This window comes from Rhinopithecus bieti, unplaced genomic scaffold (genome assembly GCF_001698545.2).
Source record: "Rhinopithecus bieti isolate Rb0 unplaced genomic scaffold, ASM169854v2 scaffold_21726, whole genome shotgun sequence".
In the NCBI taxonomy this organism is placed as follows: Eukaryota; Metazoa; Chordata; class Mammalia; order Primates; family Cercopithecidae; genus Rhinopithecus; species Rhinopithecus bieti.
In genome coordinates, this window is record NW_016811100.1 from 161,805 (window position 1) to 186,653 (window position 24,849).

General features: G+C 38.8%; 1 protein-coding gene across 1 annotated transcript in view; it reads left to right on the forward strand.

The window, feature by feature from the left end:
* Nucleotides 1-24,849, forward strand: part of RAB2A (RAB2A, member RAS oncogene family) — a 106,406-nt gene that overhangs the window by 78,395 nt on the left and 3,162 nt on the right. The window contains exon 7 of the mRNA XM_017893476.1: nucleotides 24,255-24,323. Within this exon, the coding sequence (XP_017748965.1) occupies nucleotides 24,255-24,323 (69 nt within the window). The remainder of the gene's footprint in view (nucleotides 1-24,254; nucleotides 24,324-24,849) is intronic.

The following is a 24,849-nucleotide window of genomic DNA, read 5'->3' on the forward strand; positions in this document are numbered from 1 at the left end:
TTAATCCAGTCTACCATTGATGAACATTTGGGTTGGTTCCAAGTCTTTGCTATTGTGAATAGTGCCATAACATACGTAGCAAAGTGTTTTTCAATAGCTGAAAGAAAAGAACTATCAACCCAGAATCCTTTACCCAGCAAAGAAAAAAAAATTAGAAATGAAGGTGCAATCAAGACATTCTTAGAGAAGGAAAAACCAAGACTTTGTTAGTAGCAGATTTGCATAAAAGAATGCTAAAGGAAGTTTTCTAATAGAAGTGGAATGATTGAAGAAAGAATCTTAGAAAACCATAAAAGAAGAAAAATAAGAAATAAAAATATGGATAAATATGATAGACTTTTTTCTTCAAGTCTGGCAAATTATGTTTGATGTTTGAAGTATAAACAACCACTGTCTGATGTGATTATCAGTGTATTCCAGAAATATTATAAGCCATGGGAATAAAGGAATGCCAAGAGATTTGATTAGCCTACAGGAAAGCAGGAGAAAGAAAATAGAAAAAAAGTAAAATGGCAGATGTAAGCCCTCATATATCAATAACTAAATGTTGGTGGTCAAAATACACAAATCAAAAGGGATTAGCAGAAAGAATTTTAAAAACAATGACTCAGCTATATGGTATCTGTAAGAAACTACTTCAAATATAACAGTACAGTTAGGTTGAAAATAAAATGATAGGTAGCTACATTAATATCACATAAAGTAAACTTAAGAGCAAAAAAAAAAAATTATCAGAGTGGTACATTATATAATGATAAAACAATCCGTTCTCCAGAAAGATGTAACAATGCTAAACGTGCGTGTACCAGATATGTGAAGCAAACACTGATAGACTGCGAGGAGAAATAGTGAAATTCACAATTATGGTTGGAGACTCCAGCATCCCTTAGGTGCCCACAGAATATATACCAAGATATAGACCATGTCCTGGGCCATAAAATGAACCTCGATAGATTTTGAAGTATTGAAATCATACAGAATGTATTCTCCAAACAAAATGGAATTAAACTAGAAATGAGAACAGAAAATAGGAAAATCTACAAATACTTGGAAACTAAACAGTATGCTTCTGTGTGTCAGTGAGCAAGTCTTGAATTACAAAAAACACATTGAACTGAATGAAGATGAAAATGCAACATACCAATTTGTGGAAAACAGCTAAAACAGTGTTACAAGAGGGAAATTTAGACCGTTAAATGCACACAATAGAAAAGAAGTCTCTTTCTTATACCTTATACAAAAACTAACTCAAGATGGATTAAAGACTTAAACATAAGACCTAAAACCATAAAAACCCTGGAAGAAAACCTAGACGATACCATTCAGGACATAGGTATGGGCAAAGACTTCATGATTAAAACACCAAAAGCAATGGCAACAAAAGCCACAATTGACAAATGGGATCTAATTAAACTGAACTTCTGCACACCAAAAGAAACTATCATCAGAGTGAACAGGCAGCCTACAGAATGGGAGAAAAATTTTGCAATCTATGCATCTGACAAAGGGCTAATATCAAGAATCTACAAAGACCTTAAACAAATTTACAAGAAAAACACCCCATCAAAAGTGGGCAAAGGATATGAACAGACACTTCTCAGAAGACATTTATGCGGCCAACAAACATGAAAGAAGCTCATCATTACTGGTCATTAGAGAAATGCAAATCAAAACCACAATGAGATCCCATCTCATGCCAGTTAGAATGGCAGTCATGAAAAAGTGAGGAAACGGCCAGGTGCAGTGGCTCATGCCTGTAATCCCAGCACTTTGGGAGGCTGAGGTGGGCGGATCACGAGGTCAGGAAATTGAGACGATCCTGGCTAACAGGGTGAAACCCCATCTCTACTAAAAATACAAAAAATTAGTTGGGCATGGTGGCAGGCTCCTGTAGTCCCAGCTACTCGGGAGGCTGAGGCAGGAGAATGGCGTGAACCCAGGAGGCGGAGCTTGCAGTGAGCTGAGATTGCGCCACTGCATTCCAGCCTGGGCGACAAAGCAAGACTCTGTCTGAAAAAAAAATGAATAAAAAGTGAGGAAACAACAGATGCTGTAGAGGATGTGGAGAAATAGGAACACTTTTTGGCGGGAGGGTGATTTAGTTCAACCATTGTAGAAGACAATGTGGCAATTCCTCAAGGATCTAGAATCAGAAATACATTTGACCCAGCAATCCCATTACTGGGTATATACCCAAAGGATTATAAATCATTCTATAAAGTTAAATGCACACGTATGTTTATTGCAGCACTGTTCACAATAGCAAAGACTTGGAACCAACTCAAATGCCCATCAATGGTAGACTGAATAAAGAAAATGTGGCACATATACACCATGGAATACTATGCAACCATGAAAAGGGATCCGTTCATGTCCTTTGCAGGGATGTGGATGAAGCTGGAAACCATCATTCTCAGCAAACTGACACAGAAATAGAAAACCAGGCTGGGCGCGGTGGCTCAAGCCTGTAATCCCAGCACTTTGGGAGGCCGAGACGGGTGGATCACGAGGTCAGGAGATCNAGTGAGGAAACAACAGATGCTGTAGAGGATGTGGAGAAATAGGAACACTTTTGGCGGGAGGGTGATTTAGTTCAACCATTGTAGAAGACAATGTGGCAATTCCTCAAGGATCTAGAATCAGAAATACATTTGACCCAGCAATCCCATTACTGGGTATATACCCAAAGGATTATAAATCATTCTATAAAGTTAAATGCACACGTATGTTTATTGCAGCACTGTTCACAATAGCAAAGACTTGGAACCAACTCAAATGCCCATCAATGGTAGACTGAATAAAGAAAATGTGGCACATATACACCATGGAATACTATGCAACCATGAAAAGGGATCCGTTCATGTCCTTTGCAGGGATGTGGATGAAGCTGGAAACCATCATTCTCAGCAAACTGACACAGAAATAGAAAACCAGGCTGGGCGCGGTGGCTCAAGCCTGTAATCCCAGCACTTTGGGAGGCCGAGACGGGTGGATCACGAGGTCAGGAGATCGAGACCATCCTGGGTAACACGGTGAAACCCCGTCTCTACTAAAAATACAAAAAACTAGCTACTCCGGAGGCTGAGGCAGGAGAATGGCGTGAACCCGGGAGGCGGAGCTTGCAGTGAGCTGAGATCCGCCCACTGCACTCCAGCCTGGGCGACAGAGCGAGACTCCGTCTCAAAAAAAAGAAAAGAAATAGAAAACCAAACACCACATGTTCTCACTCATAAGTGGGAGTTGAATAATGAGAACATATGGACACAGGATGGGTAACATCACACACCGGGGCCTGTCGAGGAGTTGGGGGGCTAGGGGAGGGATAGCATTAGGAGAAATACGTAATGTGAGTGACAGATTGATGGGTGCAGCAAACCACCATGGCACGTATATACCTTTGTAACAAATCTGCACATTCTGCACATGTATCCCAGAACCTAAAGTGTAATAAAAAAAAAAGAAGTCTGAAAATAATTTTAACTCCTACTTCAAGAACCCAAAGCAAAATAAACCCCAAAAAAGAAAAACCCCAAATAAATTGAAGGAAGGAAATGTTAAAGATAAGAGCAGAGATCAATTAAGTTGAATACAAAAATCAGTGAAACTTAGAGCTGGATTTTTTAAAAACTTCAATAAAATTGACAGACCTCTAGCAAAACTGACAGAAAACGTGCAAGTTACCAATGTCAGTAACAAAATAGAAGCTATCCCTACAGGTTCTCCAGACATAAAAGAGGTAATTAGGGAATGCTGTGAATAGCTCTACCCACATAAATATGACAACTTAGATGAAATAGACCAGTTTATCCAAAAACATAAATTGCCACACCCAGCCAGTATGAAAAAGTTAATTTGAGCCTGGCCAACATGGTGAAACCCTATCTCTACTGAAAATACAAAAAATTAGCTGGGCATGGTAGCAGGAGCCTATAATCCCAGCTACTCGGGAGGCTGAGGCAGGAGAATTGCTTGAACCCAGGAGACAGAGGTTGCGGTGAGCCAAGATGCACCGTTGCACTCCAGCCTGGGCAACAAGAGCAAAACTACATCTCAAAAAAAGAAAAAAATTGCATAGCCCTATAAACTTTAATGGAAATTGAATTCATAGTTTTAAAACTCCCAAAAAAGAAATCTCTAGGTCCAAATGGTTTCACTGGAGAATTCTACCAGACGTTTAAAAAAAGGATGAACACCAATTCTAGACCATCTTTTCCAGAAAATAGTCGTAACACTTCCCTATTTACTGTATGAAACTGATACTACTCTGACACTAAAGCCAAAGACAATACAAAAAAAGGAAAAGTACAAACCAATAGCCTTTATAAATATATAAGCAAAAATCCTCAACAAAATACCAGAAAATAGAATTTCAACAATATGTGAAATTATGTATGTATGTGTATAAAGTGTATACGTCATGGCCAAATGGGGTTTATTCCAGGGATGCAAGGCTTGCTCTGTATTCAGAAACAAATCAGTGTACTCCACTATTTAGTAGGATAAAGAAGAGAAACCATGTGATTATAGCAGTTGATGCAGAAAAACCATTTGACAGAATTCAACACCCATCCATGTTTAAAAACTCTCCGAAAAATAGGAATTGAGGAGGACTTCCTCAACTTGTTAAAGAGCACGTAAACATACACCGAAAAAAACCCCACAACTAATGTTATACGTAAGGGCAAAAGGTTGAAGGCCTTGTTCCTCAGATTAGGAACAAAGCAGGAATGTCTGTTCTCACCATTAATCAACATATTGATGGAAGTTCTAGCCAGTGCAGTAAAGCAAAAAAAAAAAAAAAAAAGAAAAAGAAATAAAAGGCATACAACTGAGAAAGGAAGAAATAAAAACTGTTCTATTTGTGGATGATGTAATTGTCTCAGTAGGAAATCTCAAGGGATTTACAACAAAAAAATGAACTAATAAGTGAGTTCAGCAAGGTTGCAGGATACAAGGTAGACATAAAAATCAGTCGTGGCCGGGCGCGGTGGCTCAAGCCTGTAATCCCAGCACTTTGGGAGGCCGAGACGGGCGGATCACGAGGTCAGGAGATCGAGACCATCCTGGCTAACACGGTGAAACCCCGTCTCTACTAAAAATACAAAAACTAGCCGGGCGAGGTGGCGGGCGCCTGTAGTCCCAGCTACTCGGGAGGCTGAGGCAGGAGAATGGCGTAAACCTGGGCGGCGGAGCTTGCAGTGAGCTGAGATCTGGGCCCCACACTCCCCCCCCCGGGGGAGGGGAAGAGGCCCCCCCCACACAAAAAAAAAAAAAAATCAGTCGTATTTCTGTATTTTAGCAATGAAAACATGAATGCCAAAACTCAAAATATATCATTTTTAAGCACACAAAAAATGAAATACTTAGGTGTGAATCTAAAAACAGCATGTGCAGGCCATATACTCTGAAAACTGCAAAACTAGTTACAGTGATGAAAGAAGTAAAAGAAGATCTGAATAAATGGAGAGGCATACTATGCCTACTGTTTGGAATATTCAATCTTGTAAAATGTCACTTATTCACAAATTGATATAAATGTTTAACACAATTCATATCAAATTTCCAGTATGATGATTTATAGATATAGACAATATTATTATAAAATATATATGGAAAGGCAAAAGAACTAATGTAGCTGACACAACTTAGAAAAGGAGAATAAAATGGGATGAATCCATCCATTGATTTCAAGTTTTGCATAGCTAGTCATCAGGACTGTGTGATACTAGTAAAAGGATAGACACACAGATCAATGGAACAGAATAAATAACCTGGAAACATGCATGCAAATAGGCACAACTAATTTTTAACAAAGGTTCAGAAATAGTTAAATGGAAGAAGATAGAAATGGAACTCCAGCAGTTAGAAATCCATAGGCAAAATAAATGAACTTCATCCTAAGTCTCACACCTTAAAAAAACTAACACAAAATGAATCCTGAAGTTAAATGTAAAATATTGAAGTATTTATCTTTTAGGGGAGAAAAAAACCCCAAAAATTTCAGTATCTGAGCATTGGCATACGTGTCACCAAAAGGATGATTCATAAAAGGAAAAAGTGATAAATTCGCCTTCAAAAACTTTTGCCCTGTTAAAGACTGTGTATAAGTAGATGAAAAGACAAATCTTCAGACTGGGAGAAAATACTTACATACCAAGTACCCAACAAAAGACTAGTGGCTAGAAGTAAAAATTCTCATAAGTATTGAGTAATGTTACCCAGTAGTAAAAAACAATGCAATTACAAAATGGGCAAGAGAGATATGAGCAGATATTTCATTGAAAAGGATCTACAAATGGCAGATAAGCACTAGAAAAGATCTTTGAAATCACTAGCCTTTAGGGAAGTGGAAATTAAAACCTCAGTGAGCCAGGCCTGGTTGGTGTAAGTCGGTAATCCCAGCTACTGGGGAATCTGAGGCAGCAGGAGGATCATTTGCACCCAGGAATTTGAGACTAGACTGGGCAACACAGACCCTGTCTTAAAAAAGAAAGAAAAACACCCAATGAGCTATCACCACATACCTGTCAGAATGTCAGAAAGGCTAAAATGAAAAATACTGAGAACACCAAATGCTGAAGAGAATGTGGAGAAACCAGATCACTCTTAACGTTGCATGTGGGAATGTAAAATAACATAGCCAGTCTGGAAATGGGGCAGTTTCTTTCAACATTAAACATGCAGCTACCATACATCCTAGCAGTTGCACCCCTGGACACTTATCCCAGAGAAATGAAGACTTAGGTTGACCCAAAAACCCATACACAAATGTTCACGGTAGTTTTATTCAGAATGGCCAAAAACTGGAAGCAGACCGGAGACACTGGGTTGAGGGACACTTCAGTGGCTGCGTGGTTACAGTGTGGTCCCTCGGTACCATGGAATACTACTCAACAATAAGAAGAGGGAAAGTTCAGATACTATACAGCAATCTGGATAAATCTGGAGAGAACTGTGCTTAATGAATCAAGCCATTCTCAAAAGGTTGATCCTGTATTATCCCATCTGTGTAACTTTCTTGAAATGATAAAATTTTTTTGTAACAATGTATTAATACTATAGTTTTATATGAAGTCACCACTAGGGGAAACTACATAAATGTTACATGGGATTCTTCTATCTTATTTCTTACACCTGCATGTGAATCTATAATTACCTTAAAACAAAAAGTTTAATCAAAAAATAACTGTGTACATCCAACTTTAATTAAATTCAGTCCTTTAACACCATGATGACAATTTTAAAAATGAAAATTCATCAGGAAGAAGCCTCCCAACCACAATAAAATCTAATGTTAGAATATGGAATATGGCTATAGGAGCTTGTTGGTATTTTTATGAATTCTTGAGGAATACAGATTTTCTTTTCAAATTATCAAATTTTGCTAATATGACTTTTTCACAAGAGCTCTTTATGTCGCATTTCTGCACAGGGCAAATTTTTTTTACAAATAGTTCCCTTCATATATGTTTAGCACATGCCTAACAAATAATAATTAATTTTTATTGTGCATAGACTTTGTTTTCTGTTTTGTTTTGTTTTGTTTTTTCTTTTTGAGATGGAGTGTTGCTCTCACCCAGGCGAGAGTGCATTGGCACAATCTCAACTCACTGCAATCTCCACCTCCCAGGTTCAAGTGCTTCTCCCACCTCAGCCTCCTGAGTAGCTGGGACTACAGGCATGCACCACCACGCCTGGCTAATTTTTTGTACTTTTAGTAGAAACGGGGTTTCACTATGTTGCCTAGGCTGGTCTCAAACTCCTAAGTGATCCACCTGCCTTGGCTTCCCCAAGTGCTGGGGTTACAGGCATGAGCTGCCACGCCCAGGATATTATGCATAGACTTTCTTAATTAACATTTCTCAGAAGTAGCTAAAGATGAAATTGTGCTAATATGGAATAAGAAAGTCCTGGTGAGAAGATAAACAAAACAAGCCGCATTCATTCACAATGTCTGCATGTCAGATTTTTAAGTAAAAGGCATTTTTTGGACAATACACTTTTATTCTTTAGCTTATTTTTCTACATCATGTATATCAAAGCATTTTGGTAGGCTCAAAATGAAGTTGTTAGAACTGTTGTTAAGCCTTGTTTTATTTTGTTTTTTGGGGATGGGGTCTCACTTTGTCACCCAGGCTGGGGTACAGTGGTTTGAACTGTAGCCTCAACCTCTTGGGCTCAAGTGATCCTCCTGCTTTAGCCTCCCAAGTAGCTGGGATGACAGGTGTGTGCCACCATGCCCAGCTAATTTTTTTGTTTTTTTGTAGAGGCAAAGTCTTGCTGTGTTGCCCAGGCTGGTCTCAGACTTCTGGGTTCAAGATATCCTCCCATCTTAGCCTCCCAAAGTGCTGGGATTACAAGCTCAAGCCACTGTACCTGGAAAGGCTGCTGTTTCAAATTAATGTAATCGGTACTATCACTTAAAAAACTAAACCTTTATAGACATCATCTAGTTTTAAAGGTTATCACCATGTAGACATTTTGAGTCTTACATCTCATTTGTTGAGCAAATGGCAGAAATAGTTTTACCTATAAATATTTCAGCATAAGTAATTTTTAAAAATATAACACAATACCATTATCATATATAACTAAGCAGTAATTCCTTAATATCTAACATAAAGTCTTAATGTCATCCCTTTTATTTCATTCAACAAGTAATGTTGGAAAACAAGTATTTAGTTTCTGTATTTGGGATCTAGGAAGATTAACGAAAGGATTTCTTCCTCCTTAGAGAAGTAGGAAAGAGGAGAACTAAAAACCAGCACTTAACTTGGTATCTGCCTTTTGATAGGCATTCACCATCAGTTCCTATGACAGGAGAGCCAAGACCAAACTATGCAGCTGACATTACAATATACTAACTCAGAGATTTAAGCAAGAATTATCCTGTAGAATTAGATCCAAGGAGATAAATGTTAGGCATGCATGGCCCATTGATTCTTGATCAGGTTGACCCTTGGACTTGGAAAAAACAGCAATTATAGTAATTATGGGGAAGTTTTTCTAAGTGCTATGCCTTAACGTTTTTGCTTTTCAAGGACTCAGATTTGCCTAACTGTGCCATCCTTTTGTTCCTTAGGAGAATAAGCAGAGCTGTATGGGAGAGGCGGTTTAGCACAGTGGGTAGAAACTGACATGGGCTCAGACAAGATCTATCCTCAGCTTGCTCTCTGGAGGACTCTCTTCTGTGAGAGCTGATCATGTGATGGGGGTTAAGAATAAGGCAGGAGGGCCGGGTGCGGTGGCTCAAGCCTGTAATCCCAGCACTTTGGGAGGCCGAGACGGGCGGATCACGAGGTCAGGAGATCAAGACCATCCTGGCTAACACAGTGAAACCCCGTCTCTACTAAAAAAAATACAAAAAACTAGCTGGGCGTGGTGGCGGGCGCCTGTAGTCCCAGCTACTCGGGAGGCTGAGGCAGGAGAATGGCGTAAACCCGGGAGGCGGAGCTTGCAGTGAGCTGAGATCCGGCCACTGCACTCCAGCCTGGGCGACAGAGCGAGACTCCGTCTCAAAAAAAAAAAGAATAAGGCAGGTATTCTAATGACACATGCCAGTTGTCTAGTGACAGTGGTGGTTGGTGTTTGGACTTTTCAGGGAAGGTCATCATCCTCTTTTTTATAATCTGTTGAGAATTATTCACATCCCAGCTGATCCTTGGCACCCATGTGTAGAGAAATTGTAGTGCACAGGAACTCTCTTAAAATATTTTTTAGACTATTATTATTTGTTAAGGTTAAATATAAATGGCACATTGATGATGTTTAGAATTGGACCTGTTTCCTTTTGATGTTGTGCTGTAGTCTATTTATACATTTTAACCAAGACCCAGTTACTGTAATACAAGTGGACACCATGAAGTTTAACTGTTATAGTTCCCTATAAGGGACTGGATAATTTACAGCACAAGATAACAACAGCTTTGTTCCAGCACTAGCTGTGTTGTTGCTGGAAATAAGTTTACTATCAATCTATAGATTTCCTATTAATCAGCTTTATGATTTCATCCAAGAAGGATCTGTTGAGGGGGAAAAGAGGCAGCCTGGTAAATGAATGCAAAGGATAGCTCCTCATAACACAGAATTATCTGGTCCAAAATGTCGGCAGTATTGAGATTGAGAAATACTAAATTAGAATAATAAAACACAGTTCAACTCAAGGAAATGAAGCACCTACTCAGCATAATATATGAATCCCCTTTATTCACTTAGTAATAGGAAGGATGGTGCTATGATATTAATATTAAAAATGAGTCAAAATGCCATGGCTTATGCCTGTAATCCTGGTACCTTGGGAGGCTGAGGCAGGAAGATTGCTTGACACCAGGAGTTCAAGACCAGCCTAGCCAACATAGCAAGACCCTGTCTCTGTTTAAAAAGAGAGAAAGAGAGGGAGAGGGAAGAGAAGAAAGAAAAGAAAGGAAAAGAAGAAAGAAAATAGATGATTGATTGATAACAGACAGACAGACAGATAGGGTTTGGATCTGTGTCCCTGCCCAAATCTCATATCAAATTCTAATCCCCATTGTTGGAGGTGGGGCCTGATGGGAGGTGATTAGATCATGGGGGCAGTTTCTTATGAATGGTTTAACACCATACTGCTTGGTGCAGTTCTCATGATAGTGAGTTCTCGCGAGATCTGATTGCTTAAAAGCATGTAGTGCCTCCCTCGTCTTTCTCTTTCTCCTGCTCTGGTCATGTGAAGTGCCTTGCTCCCCCTTTGCCTTGTGCCATGATTTGTAAGTTTCCTGAGGCCTCCCCAGAAGCTGAGCAGATACCAGCATCATGCTTCCTATACAGCCTGCAGAACCATGAGACAATTAAACCTCTTTTCTTTATAAATTACCCAGTCTCAGGTATTTCTTTATAGCAGTGTGAGAAAGGACTAATACAGAAAATTGGTACTGAGAAGTGGGGGTTTGCTATAAAGATACCTCAAAATGTGGAAATGACTTTGGAACTGGGTAATGGGCAGAGGTTGGAAGAATGTGGAGGGCTCAGAAGATGAGGAAAAATTTGGAACTTCCTAGAGACTGCTTGAACTGTGAGCAAAATGCTGATAATAATGTGGACAATGAAGTCCAGGCTGAGGAGGTCTCAAATGGAGAAGAGAAAATTACTGGGGACTGCACCAAAGGTCACTTTTGTTACGCTTTAGCAGAGAACCTGGCTGCATTGTGCTCCTGCCCTAGGGACCTGTGGAACTTGGAACTTGAGAATGATGATTTAAGGTGTCTGGCAGAAAAATTTTCTAAGCGACAAAGCATTCAAGATGCGGCCTGGCTGCTTCTAATAGCCTATCTTATATGTGTGAGCAGAGAAGTGACCTGAAACTGGAACTTAGACTTGAAGGGGAAGCATAGCATAAAGGTGATAAATTTGTAGACTGGCCACGTGGTAGAAAAGAAAAACCCGTTTCAGAGGAAGAACTCAGACAGGCTGCAGAAATTTGCGTAAGTAAAAAGGAACCAAATGCTAATAGCCATGACAATGGGGATAAGGCCTGGAAGGCATTTATCAGAGACTTCACAGGAGCCCCTACCTCACAGGCCCAGAGGCCTAGGAAGGAGGAATGGCTTTGTAGGTCAGGGCCAGGGTCAGGGCCCCACCACCCTGCACAGCCTCGGGACACTACTCCCTGCATCCCAGCCACTTTAGTTCCAGCTGTGGCTCAGAGGGGCCCAGGTACAGCTCAGGTCACTGTTTCAAAGGGTGCTAGCCACAAGCCTTGGTGGCTTCCATGTGGTGGGAAGCCTGTGGGTGCACAGAGTCCAAGAGTTGACGCTTGGGAACCTCTGCCTAGATTTCAGAGAATGTATGGAAAACCTTGAATGTTCAGGCAGAACCCTGCTGCAGGGGTGGAGCCCTCACAGAGAACCTCTTCTAGGGCAGCGCAGAGGGAAAATGTAGGCTTGGTGCTCCACATAGAGTCCCCACTGGGGCACTACACTCAGTGGAGCCGTGAGAAGATGACCATGTCCTCCAGACCCCAGAATGGTAGATACACCAACAGTTTGCACCCATTGCTTGGAAAAGCCACAGGCACTCGGTGCCAGCCAGTGAGAGCAGCAGTGGGGTCTGAACCCTGCAAAGCCACAGTGGTGGAGCTGCCCAAGGCCTTGGAAACACACCCCTCACACCACTGTGCCCTGGACGTAGGACATGGAGTCAAAAGATCATTTTGGAGCTCTAAGATTTGATGACTGCCCTACTGGGTTTGAACTTATATGGCACCTGTATGTAGCCCCTTTCTTTTGGCCAATTTTTCCTTTTTGGAATGGGAGTATTTACCCAATGCCTGTGCCCCCATTGTATCTTGAAAGTAACTAGCCGTTTATTTTACAGGCTCATAGGCAAAAGGGACTAATACATATATATATAATGCTTCATTTCAAGCTGGGGGTGGTAGCTCACGCTTATAATCCCAGCACTTTAGGAAGCCAAGGCAGGCAGATCACCTGAGGTCTGGAGTTCAAGACCAGCTTGACCAATATGGTGAAACCCCATTTGTACTAAAAATACAAAAATTAGCCGGGCGTGGTTGCTTGTGCCTGTAGTCCCAGCTACTCAGGAGGCTGAGACTGGAGAATTACTTGAACCAGGGAGGTGGAAGTTGCAGTGAGCTCAAATCACACCTCTGCACTCCAGCCTGGGCGACAGAGATTCCATCTTAGAAAACAAACAAAATGCTTAATTTCAGTGACGCCCTGAGCTGGGAAGGAGTAAAGACTCATAGGTGAAAGAAACTAATACATGTATATAAAATGCTTCGTTTCAGTGATGCCCTGAGCAAGGAGAGAGTAAAGACTAGGAAGTACTAGTCTTTGGAGCTGCCTCTGACCTGCAAATCCTGCAGTGAATACTCTTAAATATTTTAGTATCTGTCCAGATGATATTGGTACCCAGATCCTTTAATTATACCTCTGATATTCCAACTGTTTTGCTCTTACCTGGATTTATGGTGCCTATCTTGAACTAGGATCTTAAATGTAAAATGGCACCCAAGGCAACACTTTGAAGTTTATTTCCAAAGAGCATAAAAATAAAATGCCGTAGTCTTCCTAAACTAGGTATTACTTAGAGGGAAGAATTTCTTAAGACAGGATCATAGAGAGAGAGAGTACTATCATATACTACATTCATAACACTAATGTATAACCACATAGATATTTATTGTATACACAAATAATACTTGGGAAATCTGGATTTTAAAAAGTCAGCAAATTTTTCTAATAGTTGTCCAAGCTATACCTGGGCCCTTTTGAGTTGCAGCTGGAGCTAGAATGGCTAGGATACACAAGCAGTGTCCTGAGGCAACACAGGGTGGTGGGGTCCTGGCCTGACCTACAAAACTATTCATCCCTCTTAGGCCTCCAGGCCTGTGATGGGAAGGGCTCCTGTAAAGTCTCTGAAATGCCTAAAATTGGAATCGCCGGGGGATGCATAACATCTCTTAACATACCATGGACTGATGTCTGTGTTATTTTGCTTACTCTCTTATTTCATGGTCACATATATCTTGTGGTGGGTGCATAGAGACTACTTTTTTTTTTAAGCTAAACTAAGAATGCCTCGTAAGATTTTTCTTTTTTTTTTTCAGGTCAGTTGTCTTTATTTATTTATTTATTAAGATTTTTTTTTGTAGAGACGATGTCTCTCTATATTGCCCAGGCTTGTCTCAAACTCTTTGGTTCAAGCAATTCTCCCACCTCAGCCTCCCAAAGTGCTGGGATTATGGCATGAGTCACCATGCCCAACCTACCTAAGTCAGTTGTCTTTTTGACCAGAGCGTCACAAAATATTAATGTACATACAGATCACCTAAGAATTCTGCTAAAATGCAGATTCTGCTTCAGTAGATCTGTGGTGTGGCCTGGGAGCTTGCATTTGTAACCAGCCCTCAACTAATGTAGATCCTGCTGATCCAGGGGTCACACTCTGAGGAGATACAGAGGCTGTAGAGGAATCCAGTCTGTTCTGTCACAGGAGAATCAGGCAGAGTGCTGTCTCCTGCCATTTTCTCAGAGATGTTATTGCTTCAAGCCATCTCATTATCTTCACCCTTTCCTTCTCTATTGATTCTTGGCTCCCAGCATGTAATTAAGTTTCAGCCATCTTATAAAATACTTTCACTCCATTTCTCCTGGATGTTTTTCCTCCTGGCTTCTATTAAGAGCTGTCTCCATTTCCTTGTTCTTTTTCACACTTCTCTTCATAGTCTGACTTCTTCCACCATGGCCAGGGTCGTCCTGGTCTTCCTAAAAGCCACACGTAATAAATACTTTTCTGGGTTTGTTTGGTTTTATTTTACTTTTAGAAAAGTTTATTATAAAAAAGTAATTGCATGAAAGAAAACTTGCAAAATAGATAATAAGTAAAAGAATAATAAAACATATCATGCATAATATGTAAAGGCTAGAAGAAAATGTAACAGCAATGACTGTATAGGCACTCAAAAAGCAAGAATTATACCTTTTTTTTTTCTTCTGCTTTTCTGTTTTTAGCTTAAACAGTCCTTTGGGAATATTTGATACTTTTGACTACTCCTCAGTAAACTTCTTTCTTAGCTCCATGACACCATTTTCTGTCTCTCGCTCCCTCACCGTTCCCCTCTCCCTCTCTCCTTTTCTCCCTCTGTCCCTCTGTCCCTCTACCCCTACCCCCACCTCACTGGCCTTCCCCAGATTTTTTTTTACCAGTTCTTTTTTCCACTTTGAGATATCACCTAAGTCTGTTACTTCAGTTACCCTTTTAGGCTGTATGTTCAGCTCCACCCTGACAGCTGCTGCCTAGACAGTTGTGCTGAGTGATCTTCACACCTTTCCAATTTAACACATCCAACTGAACTGACAGCCCTTCGCTATTCTAGTCTGCAAATCTTCTGTATTCTGTAGTGTTCTTTCTCTCACCCCTTCACATTGATTTATTCAGTTAATAACGTATCACTTTTTCACCTGTTATTGTTTCTTCCTATTAAATATCTCTCCAAATTGTCCTCTGTCATAATTGTATCCTAATTGGACTTCCTGTCTTCATTTTTCAGTGCTTTTACACTGTGACCTCTGGGATCTTGTTAAAAATGAAGATTGAATGTCTCTCTCCAATTATATTAACCATGCAGTGGTTCCCCACAGCTTCAGTATCAAACTCCTTAGCTTGGCATACAGGATGCTTTGATTGCCAACCGTTCACACTATATGCTCTCCATAGTAAACTAAGAGTCAATCAGCTTTACAGTGTTCTCTCTCCTTCTCCACAAAAAAGTATTCTCTGCACTTGAAATGCCCTTCCTTCCGACTTGATCCTCCAAGGATATGGTCAAATCTGATCCCTCCTCTGGAGTGTGTTCCATGACACCAGCGTGTCTTCCTTCCACCACCAGCCACCACACACGGCATCTGAATCGATAGACTTTTTCTTCTACTCATTCCTGTGTCATCCTGGGCATGAATTCACCTTGGCATGATAGCATTGCACTTGTTTGTCATGTCAGCCCACCATAAGGATTGAGTTCTTTAAAGACACAGACTCTTGTCATTTCTGCAACCCCCACATGGTAGATAACAAAAGTTTGGATGAGTAAGTATATATTTGCTTCAACCATGTTCTTCTTCCTTTAGTCTTTCATTCTGGTTATGCTTTGGTCCCATTTGTTACATGTAGGTGGAATTCTGTCCTAAACCTTATCTTTGCCCAAGGATTTTAAAACATGAGATTTTAGAAACTCCAGATGAGGCTGGGCATGGTAGCTCACACCTATACTCTCAGCACTTAGGGAGGCCAAAGTGGGCAGATCACTTGAGGCCAGGAGTTTGAGACCAGCCTGGCCCACATGGCAAAACCCTGTCTCTACAAAAAAATAGAAAATTAGCCAGGCATGGTGGGACACACCTGCTGTCCTCCCAGCTATGAGGTAGGAGGATCACTTGAGCCCAGGAGGGAAAGGCTTCAGTGAACTGAGATCATGCCCCTGCACTCCAGCTGGGGCAACAAAGGGAGACCCTGTGTCTCAAAAAAAAAAAAAAAAAAAATCCACACAAGCAAATTGGCCTCTAATCAGGTGCTTCTTCTTTCAGTAGCTGCCTGGAATCTTTGTGGTTTGAAAAGGCCTTTTCAGATGGAGAGATGTTCATGTCATAATGGCAGGCCAGGTAAACCCCCACCCTTCCCAGAAGCCTTGTGCTTATGCTGCCGAAGTACTAGATGCCATCAAGGCAATAGCTGAAAATACAGCCAGCTAACCCTAAGACAGGTTGCAGTAACCCACCAAGCCACCTAAACTGACAGGATAGATGAATTTTTATGTCCAGAGAGAACACGTGACTTACTAAGACATTAGTAACTAGGAAGACTACCAATTTCAAGGCCCCTTGCTAATACTTGCATTCTGTCTCAGTACTTGAAAGTCTGTAGACCTCATTTGTATTGAGGGACCATCTTGTCTTGGGCTTTGTTGTAAGTGGTGGGATGAGTATTTTTATATAGCTGTAATGAGGTTGTAAACTGAAGGCTTTGTTGCCCCCTTAAACCGATTCTGAGAGTTAAGCTCATTAATGCGTACCACAGGACTTCACTGGAAATCTGACCTGGCCTTCCTCAGTAGTTTTCCAGTATCCCTTGAGGATAGCTTAGTTTAATAAATATTTACCACTCTCCTCCACATTTTGGTAGACTTGGCTGACTGGCATCAGCTTCTTCACCTCTAATTTGGCCATCGTCCCCGGAACTTCATAGACTTTGAAAGTTGCATCCATTTTCTGTACTTCTAAACCAGGGTGGCTAAACATTACCCAAGAAAATTATGCTAATAAATGCATGTCATACACTTACACACTCACATATTTCTGTAGCTTATATTCCCATATAGGTGCACAATTACATAGATCGCCATCTACCAAGACTTTCCCATGTGTACAACGTATTAGAATTCCACATGTCTAAAAGACATTTTTTATTCCTTCCTTGAAAACTGATTTCCTTCCTTTTTAATTTATCTCAATTCCTGGTATACCCTTTTATCTCATCACTTAAAAGTGGAGTCATCCATAAACATATCACCATTTTACCCTGTCACTTACCAAGTCCTGTTAATTTCTTCACAACGGATATTAGGTTTGAGCTGTGCCATTCATTCTCATTGCCACCATCTGAATTGGTCAGGCCCTCATTTCTTTCTTGGATTATTGCTCTGGACTCCTCAGTCTCCCTGTGGCCAGCGTCGCCCCCTTGTGATTCATTCTCCAAACTCCTCTCATTTTGCCTGCTTCCTACCTTTTCAGGGGTTCCTCTGCCTATAGGGCCACATCTCAAACTTTGTCTCACATTCCTGGCTATCCCCAGCTTCCAACAGAATTGAACTTAGAATCTTCTCTGTCCAAAATGCCCTTCTTCCCCTCAATTTTCCTAATGAATGAGTTGGAGCTTACCTGTCTTTCAGGCCTACCCTTGAAGGACTTTCCTCTCTCAGAAGTGGTCATGCCACCTTACTTACCTAAGCAACTGAAGGTTTTTCTTCTGTGTTCCCGTATTGGATTCATATCTATCCTATATACCACATCCTTGAGATTTAAGGTATTCATACTTATCTGAGTGTCCTCAGTGCCTGATACAAATCAAGCACTCAGTAAATGCTTATTAAATGGAAGAACTAAATTGCTAAGGAATTAAACATTTTACGTTACCTCTGACAGAAAGTAGGAACAGGAAATTCTTTTTTTTAATTGAAAATATTTTAATATTTACTTTTGAATATAAATAAGCATTCTAAGAATAACTTGGAGTGAAATTTTTCTTTATGAGCTAAGTTTAAATCCACTTGAATTACAAAATGTTAATCATTAGTTTAGTATACTCAGTACTGAAGAGTAAAATGCTGCAATAATTACGATTTTTAAAACTATTAAGTTTACATAGAAAACCAATTACTCATCTGCATTGCTCAGCTTTTGCTATGTTATGCTGCAGCAACAAACCCTAAAATAAACAACTTTTTTTTTTTTTTTGAGTTCTGGGATACGTGTGCTGAACATACAGGTTTGTTACATAGGTATACATGTGCCATGGTAGTTTGCTGCACCTATCAACCCGTCATCTAGATTTTAAGCCCCGCATGCATTAGGTGTTTGTCCTAATGCTGTCTCTCCTCTTTTCCCCAGCCTCCCGACAGGTCCCGGTGTGTGATGTTCCCCTCCCTGTGTCCATGTGTTCTCATTGTTCAACTCCCACTTATGAGTGAGAACATGCGGTGTTTGGTTTTCTAGGAACAGCAAATTCTTAAATGCCATATTCCCCAAACGTTTCTAATCAAATAGTTGTAGTTTCTTTCCCTCTTTTTTTCCCTGCTAAAATTAAGAAATGTTTAGGCTCCCTACTTTCCTTTAATTAACATTGATACTGGTGATACTAATTTTTGTAAAGGGTAGGAAAGAGACAAAAGATGTAAATAATACAAATTTTATATACTTCCAAAATAATCCTAGAAATCCAATATAATTTCTAACTAAAAGGGTTTTAAAGGATGTAGGAAGTGTGTGCTTTTATCTTCAATTTTAACTGCAACATAAAACAAATGAAAATTCCTTTGACTTGTATTAAAGATAACTGATTCTAATAAAGGAAAGATATATGTAGTGAGAAGAATATTAGATTCTAATCCTGCTTCTGCTATAATTATGTGTGGTCTTGGGCAAGTCGTTTCTCTCTTTGCAGCTCAGTCATATCTACAAAATGAGAAAATTATAGATTGTAGATTTAGCAATGGCCCTTTTCCTTGTAGTGAAACGCAGAGAAACTGTATGAGAGAAGTAACAGCACAACAGCTCTACTTTGGAACTAGTGATGCTATAGAAAGAGGCGGGGAAGAGGCAGAGGTTCTCCCTCCACAGGGCTGTCCCTACTCCCATCTCATTCCAAAAGGTGGCCCCTGCAGAATTGCCTTGAAATACTATTTCAGAGCCACTATTGGATGATGTGTGAGTTTTTCTTCACTGACCCTAAATCAGATAGAATCACAGAATTTGAAGAAGTTTCTTATTTAAACTCCCTAATATCAAATTCTATGCTTTGGTTTTCAATGCTTTACATTAACCCTCCTAACAATCCTATGAAGTAGGCTACATTTATCTTTCCTTTATTAGGACCACTTATCTTTAATACAAGTCAAAGGAATTTTCATTTGTTTTGTTTATGTTGCAGTTGTAATTGAACATTAAAAAAGCACATACTTCCCACATTATCATCCTCATTTTACAGAGAGGCTAAGCACTGGTTCCAGAGCAACACAACTGGTAAGAAATGGCACTGGGGTTTGGTCCTGGAGAGCCTGGTTCTAGAGCTCTCAGTAATTCTGCTCATTTTAAAAGTCTAACTTCATCCCACAAATATAGATTTTCTTGAAAGCAAAAGAAAGTTAACATTAATTTTCTTATTTGTTTACATACTTAGAATTTCTTTTAATAATGAAAACCTTTATAAACCAGTATAGTGACTGTCCTATAGTAAGTACTTAGTATATATTATTATTAACTTAGGCAAATGGATACCTGTAATGTTCATAGCATTGACTTTTAGCAGTTGAGAAGAAAATTAAACCACATTTTAGTTACCTCATATTTCTCAGTTCTAAGAGAAAACTAAAAGTCACTTGTTTACAAGATACCCTGCTATGTAGCATCTGTTCAAGATATTTAAACTGTCCAAAATACTGGTCTGACCTAATTCTTATCTTGCCACCAGGTGGCAGCATGTTACGTAAGGAAGTAATTTAAATATTCTGTTGAAGCCCATTTATTTTCAATATTTTGCCTTAAAAACTGTCCAACCATAATAAAAATAAAACAGTATCTTATGTTCTCCTTTGCTGTTAACACAGTATCCGTGAGACCTGCCTTAATCCTGCCCTGCATTCTCCTATCAGTGCAGAAAGTTTTTTTCTTCCATCTTTATGGAGATTTGAGCCGTTGGGCTTAGAATTCTGCCAACTAAATGGTTTTATTCCTACCTAAATGGTTCCTGTTGTTCAGCAACAATAGTCCTCCTCATCTTTGTATCTTTTATGGTACCTACAGAAGTTCTGAATATGTGGCAACAATTTTTTTCTTAATAGAGACAGGGGTCTTACTACATTGTCCAGGCTGGTCTCAATCTCCCAACCTCAAGCAGTCTTCCTGCCTAGTCCTTCCAGAGTTCTGGGATTACAGGTGTGAGCCTGGTCAGTGACAATAGTTTAATACGTGCCCTTGGCTAAATGTCAGTGATATGTAAGATACACTTTAGCATGTGTATTTACTGAATGTTTATTTGAATTACAACACCTTTATAGCCCTTTGTGGTTACGTTTGTTTCAGCTGTGCTATTGAAGTCCCTGAAATTTTGCCATAAGTTTAGGTATTATCAGTATCATTCAGATTAAATGCTGCCAAACACTGAAAGATTAGTGTTTGAGGTGGAAAGCAAGAGAATGAATGGCTAACGAAGAAAAGGAAGGTAAAGGACTGAACGGGCCAGTTAAAGCCTGGGGAAAATGAAGGGCTAGTGATAAAATGAGAGAGACAGGCTTCTGATACTGCAACAGAGCACCCGCCACATGGGGAAGCAGGAGGAGCACAAAATTCAGTTGGCTGCAGAGAAATCTGTTTACACTTCATAATCGTGGATCTGCCTAGACATTGTTTCATGGTGCAAACAATGAAATCATTGAAACAAATGAAGTCATTTGACATCAGTTTGTCAACAAATATTTTTTCCTATTCGAAAACCTACTAGTTTTGCCTCCTGCTTGTCCCTTAATGAAGTCTTAAAAGAACTTGCCCCCAAAGAGATGCACATAAGCAAAAAGAAACCAGCAATTTCATGTAAGCCTACCTTACCCTGCAGGTATTTCCTTGCTAAGGGTAATTGAGTTTAACAAAGGCGGTTTAAGTACCTATGCTATTTTAGGTATTGTGCTAGAGATTCAAAACTACAATATATTTAATATGTATAGATAAGGTATTTTTAAGGGAATAGCTTAACCATTCAAATTAAACTAATTCTGTGAAGAACATTAGTACTGCCTTGAGGTATTTACCAAGCAATACTTAAAATGTATTTTTGTACTTTATATGTATATATGGAATGCCGTGATCTGAAGATGGATCAGAAACATCCGTACCTTAAAAAGTTTTTATTTGGGATTGATATTTAATGAATAGAGTGAAATGATCAATTTTTAAAAATCCCAGCCAATGTATTGTATACATACATATTTCTCATCTTTTTGGAAATGTTTTGCATCTTAAGTGGAGGAGATTTTGTCTGTGATACCCAAGGCTCTTACCTTAGAACTTTTGTTTGACCTCATAAGCCTTGATAGTATTTGGTTAATGTTCATTATATTTAGGAACTCGGCAGTTTCAAAGTCCATAGCCACATATTTCATTGTTTGTGTGTGTGTGTGCAAAGCCTAGTGTTATTACAAATAGCCACATACTTTTAAAACAGGTATATTAATGTCTACATTTGTCATGCTGGGTTTCAAATGCCAAGGACTCATTAAAATTAGTCATTAATCACTTAGTAATATATATTAAATATTAATGTTTGTCATGAAGTATGTAAAACCCATTAGTATTGGATCCTCTATAATATGCTCAGGAGGTAGAAAATATGTGATTTTACTGTCTGTAATGTGTAATCGGAGATTGAACGACCAAGTAATGTAGCATTATCCAAAGATTATTTGTTATTATTTGTTATATTTCAGTTGCAATGAAGTTAATTGCATGCCTTTCAGATAAAACATACTGTATGCACATCCTCAGTTCATCTGGTACAACTATGCTTAAAAGTGCTTAATAAAGTATTCATTACTATTTAGGTAATAAAATTAGTAGTGACTTATGAAATTTTGTATAGCATCACTTTCTTAAGCCCGTTTTTAAAGTGATTTATTACCAGATGGGCAAAAATGCAATTTTATGTAAATTGACACATTTAATAATAACTTTTGTAGTATAAAAGTGCTTGTTTGTATGAAGTTATAACTCACTTATGGGGCCTTGTAGTTCTATGTAATGTTCTAGTGAAATGTGCACATGTGGATGCTCCTGGAAGCACCTCCAGCCCTGTGAATTTATGTATCTGTTGACTTCAATATTTAGTTAGCTTGATTTCTAAAGCCATCACAGTAATTGACATGTTATTGGAAATAAAGTTAAGTTTTTCCTTATTTATAGGGATAACCTCAATTTTGTAGAATGTGAATCAATTCATACTTGGCTGAAAGCCAGTTCCCTCTTCAGTTTAGCTCCAGCACATACATGAAAAGCGCACTTGCATCCTAAGTGCCTTGTGAATCTGTAGTGATTAATTCTTCTCATTATTTTGCTGCAAATTCTCATGACCCTCTGTGATGATTCGATCAGCCACTTAGAGTTTATGCATATTCATATCTCTGTGCTCCTGCCGCAGACGTTCAAATCTCCTTCACTGACTGGTGTGTGCTTGGTGCAGTAATTGAGCTGCAGTAGATTGATTACTCTGGGGAGCTGTAAGGCCTTTAAAGGTGAAAACATATCAGTCCTGTTAATTAGGAAACAAAAGCTCTGATGGCAAGTTCAGCAGTCAAATGTTTCCAGTGTAGAAAAGATGAAAGGTATGATTTGTTCCTCTCCATGAATCCTGTTTACTTTTTAAACTTTGAATTAGGTCTGTATCAGTGGTAATGGAGTATAGCTTTCTTTTGTGAATTTTTATAGAATGCTAATTGAAGAAGACTTTACTATATTGATAGGTACTGTTATCTGTGATCTGTCAAATCTGATAGTTTAGAGCCTATTCAGAGTTTGTATATGCCTTCTATAGCATTGGTAATATTTATATAGAGTTTCTAAGTATTTTACATAGAGAATGCTTGTATATAAATTTTGGTATTTATAGGCTTAATTTGATCTACAGTATTTCAACACTAGTTTTTTATTTTGACAATTTAATGGCAAAGAAGTTGAGCTGCCTTTTATCTCTTTATCAGAAGCATCCTTTGATTTTGCTCTCTTCAACTATATACTAAATAATACATTATCATGGCAAAAAAGGCTGGAACTGTATTCTCCAAAAGTAAGCTAGTTTTTACATGGAGGATTATGCAGTTTAGGTATGTGTTTTTCTCTATGTGCTGTTCTCATATTTCAATATTCTTTTTTCCTTTCATGGTCATGATGTTTTCTTTTGAGATATAATTCACATACCATAAAATTGATGCTTTTAAAGTATACAATTCATAAGCTGGGTGTGGCGGCACACACCTGTAGTCCCAGCTACTCAGGAGGATGAAGCGGGAGGATCTCTTGAACTGGGAAGTGGAGGTTACAGTGAGCCGAGATCGCGTCACTGCACTCCATCCTAGGTGACAGAGTGAGACTCTGTCTCAAAAATAAATAAATAAATAAATAAACAAACAATTCCATGGTTTTTAGTCTGTTCACAAAGTTATGCAGCTATCACCACTATCTAATTCCAGAACATTTTAGTTACCCCAAAAAGAAACCTCATACTCATTAGCATTCTCTCCCCATTTTCCCTTCCATCTAGCTTCTGGCAACCAGTAATCTACTTTCTGTCTCCATGGATTTGCCTATTCTAGACATTTCATAGAAATGGAGTTGTAGTATTGTTGCCTTTTGTGTCTGCTTTCTTTCATTTAGCACAGTTTTTCAAGGTTCGTCCACATTGTAGCATGAATCAGTACTTCATTCCTTTTTATGGCCAAATAATATTCTAATTGAATATCCCAATTTTTATTTTTATTGACTGATGAACATTTCTGTTGTTTGCACTTGTTGGTTATTGTGAATAATGCTGTTTGTAATTCTAATTAGCATGTGCATACATCCTTTGTTCTAATCTTAGGGGGAAGGCTTTCAGCCTTCATCTTTGAATATGATGTTAGGTATAGTTTTTCTTAGATGCCATTCTTTAGATCAGGTTGAGGAGTTCCCTTCTATTTCTAGTTGAGTTTATCATGAAATGTTGGATTTTGTCAAATGCTTTCTCTGTGTCTATTGATGATCATGTGGGCTTGTTCTTTATTAATATAAGGTATTACATTGATTGTTCTTTATTAATAGTTATATTAATATGATCTTTGTTCTTTATGAATATGTATTACATCAACTGACTTTCATATGTTGAACATTATGATATTCTATAGAGCATATATAATGTTATTTTACTGCTTTGGTTTTATATAATATGAACCAATTTCTCTATTTCAGGCATTTATTAATACAGCAAAAGAAATTTATGAAAAAATTCAAGAAGGAGTCTTTGACATTAATAATGAGGTATATACATATAAATATTGTTGGTCAATATTAATTTAGAATTCACTTCATTATTTTATAATTTTTTTAATCCTAAAATCAATCATGATAATCAGTTAACACCATTAGTTTACAATCATCCAACTGAAAAATTGGTATATGTGGTATAGTAGTTAAATATGTTCTAGTAGAGCAACACTTTATCTATGGAAATGGATTAAAGTAAGTGACCCTATCCATTCATCGCAAGCAATGCAAAATAATATAAATCCCCCAAAGAGAAAAGAAAATCCACTTTTATCCACATGACCATATGGTGTCATCTGCTTTGGGAATAATGTTCTGGTATATAAATGCATGTACTATGTACTAATGCAAGATGCTCTCTCTGTTATCTGGTATGAAAGAGGGAAATACCAAATTTGGAAATTACTCCCAATATAGCATAGCATGTTTTCAGGAGACTAAATTAATATATATATATGTATGTGTGTGTGTGTGTGTGTGTGTGTGTATGTGTGTGTGTGTGTATATATATATATATATA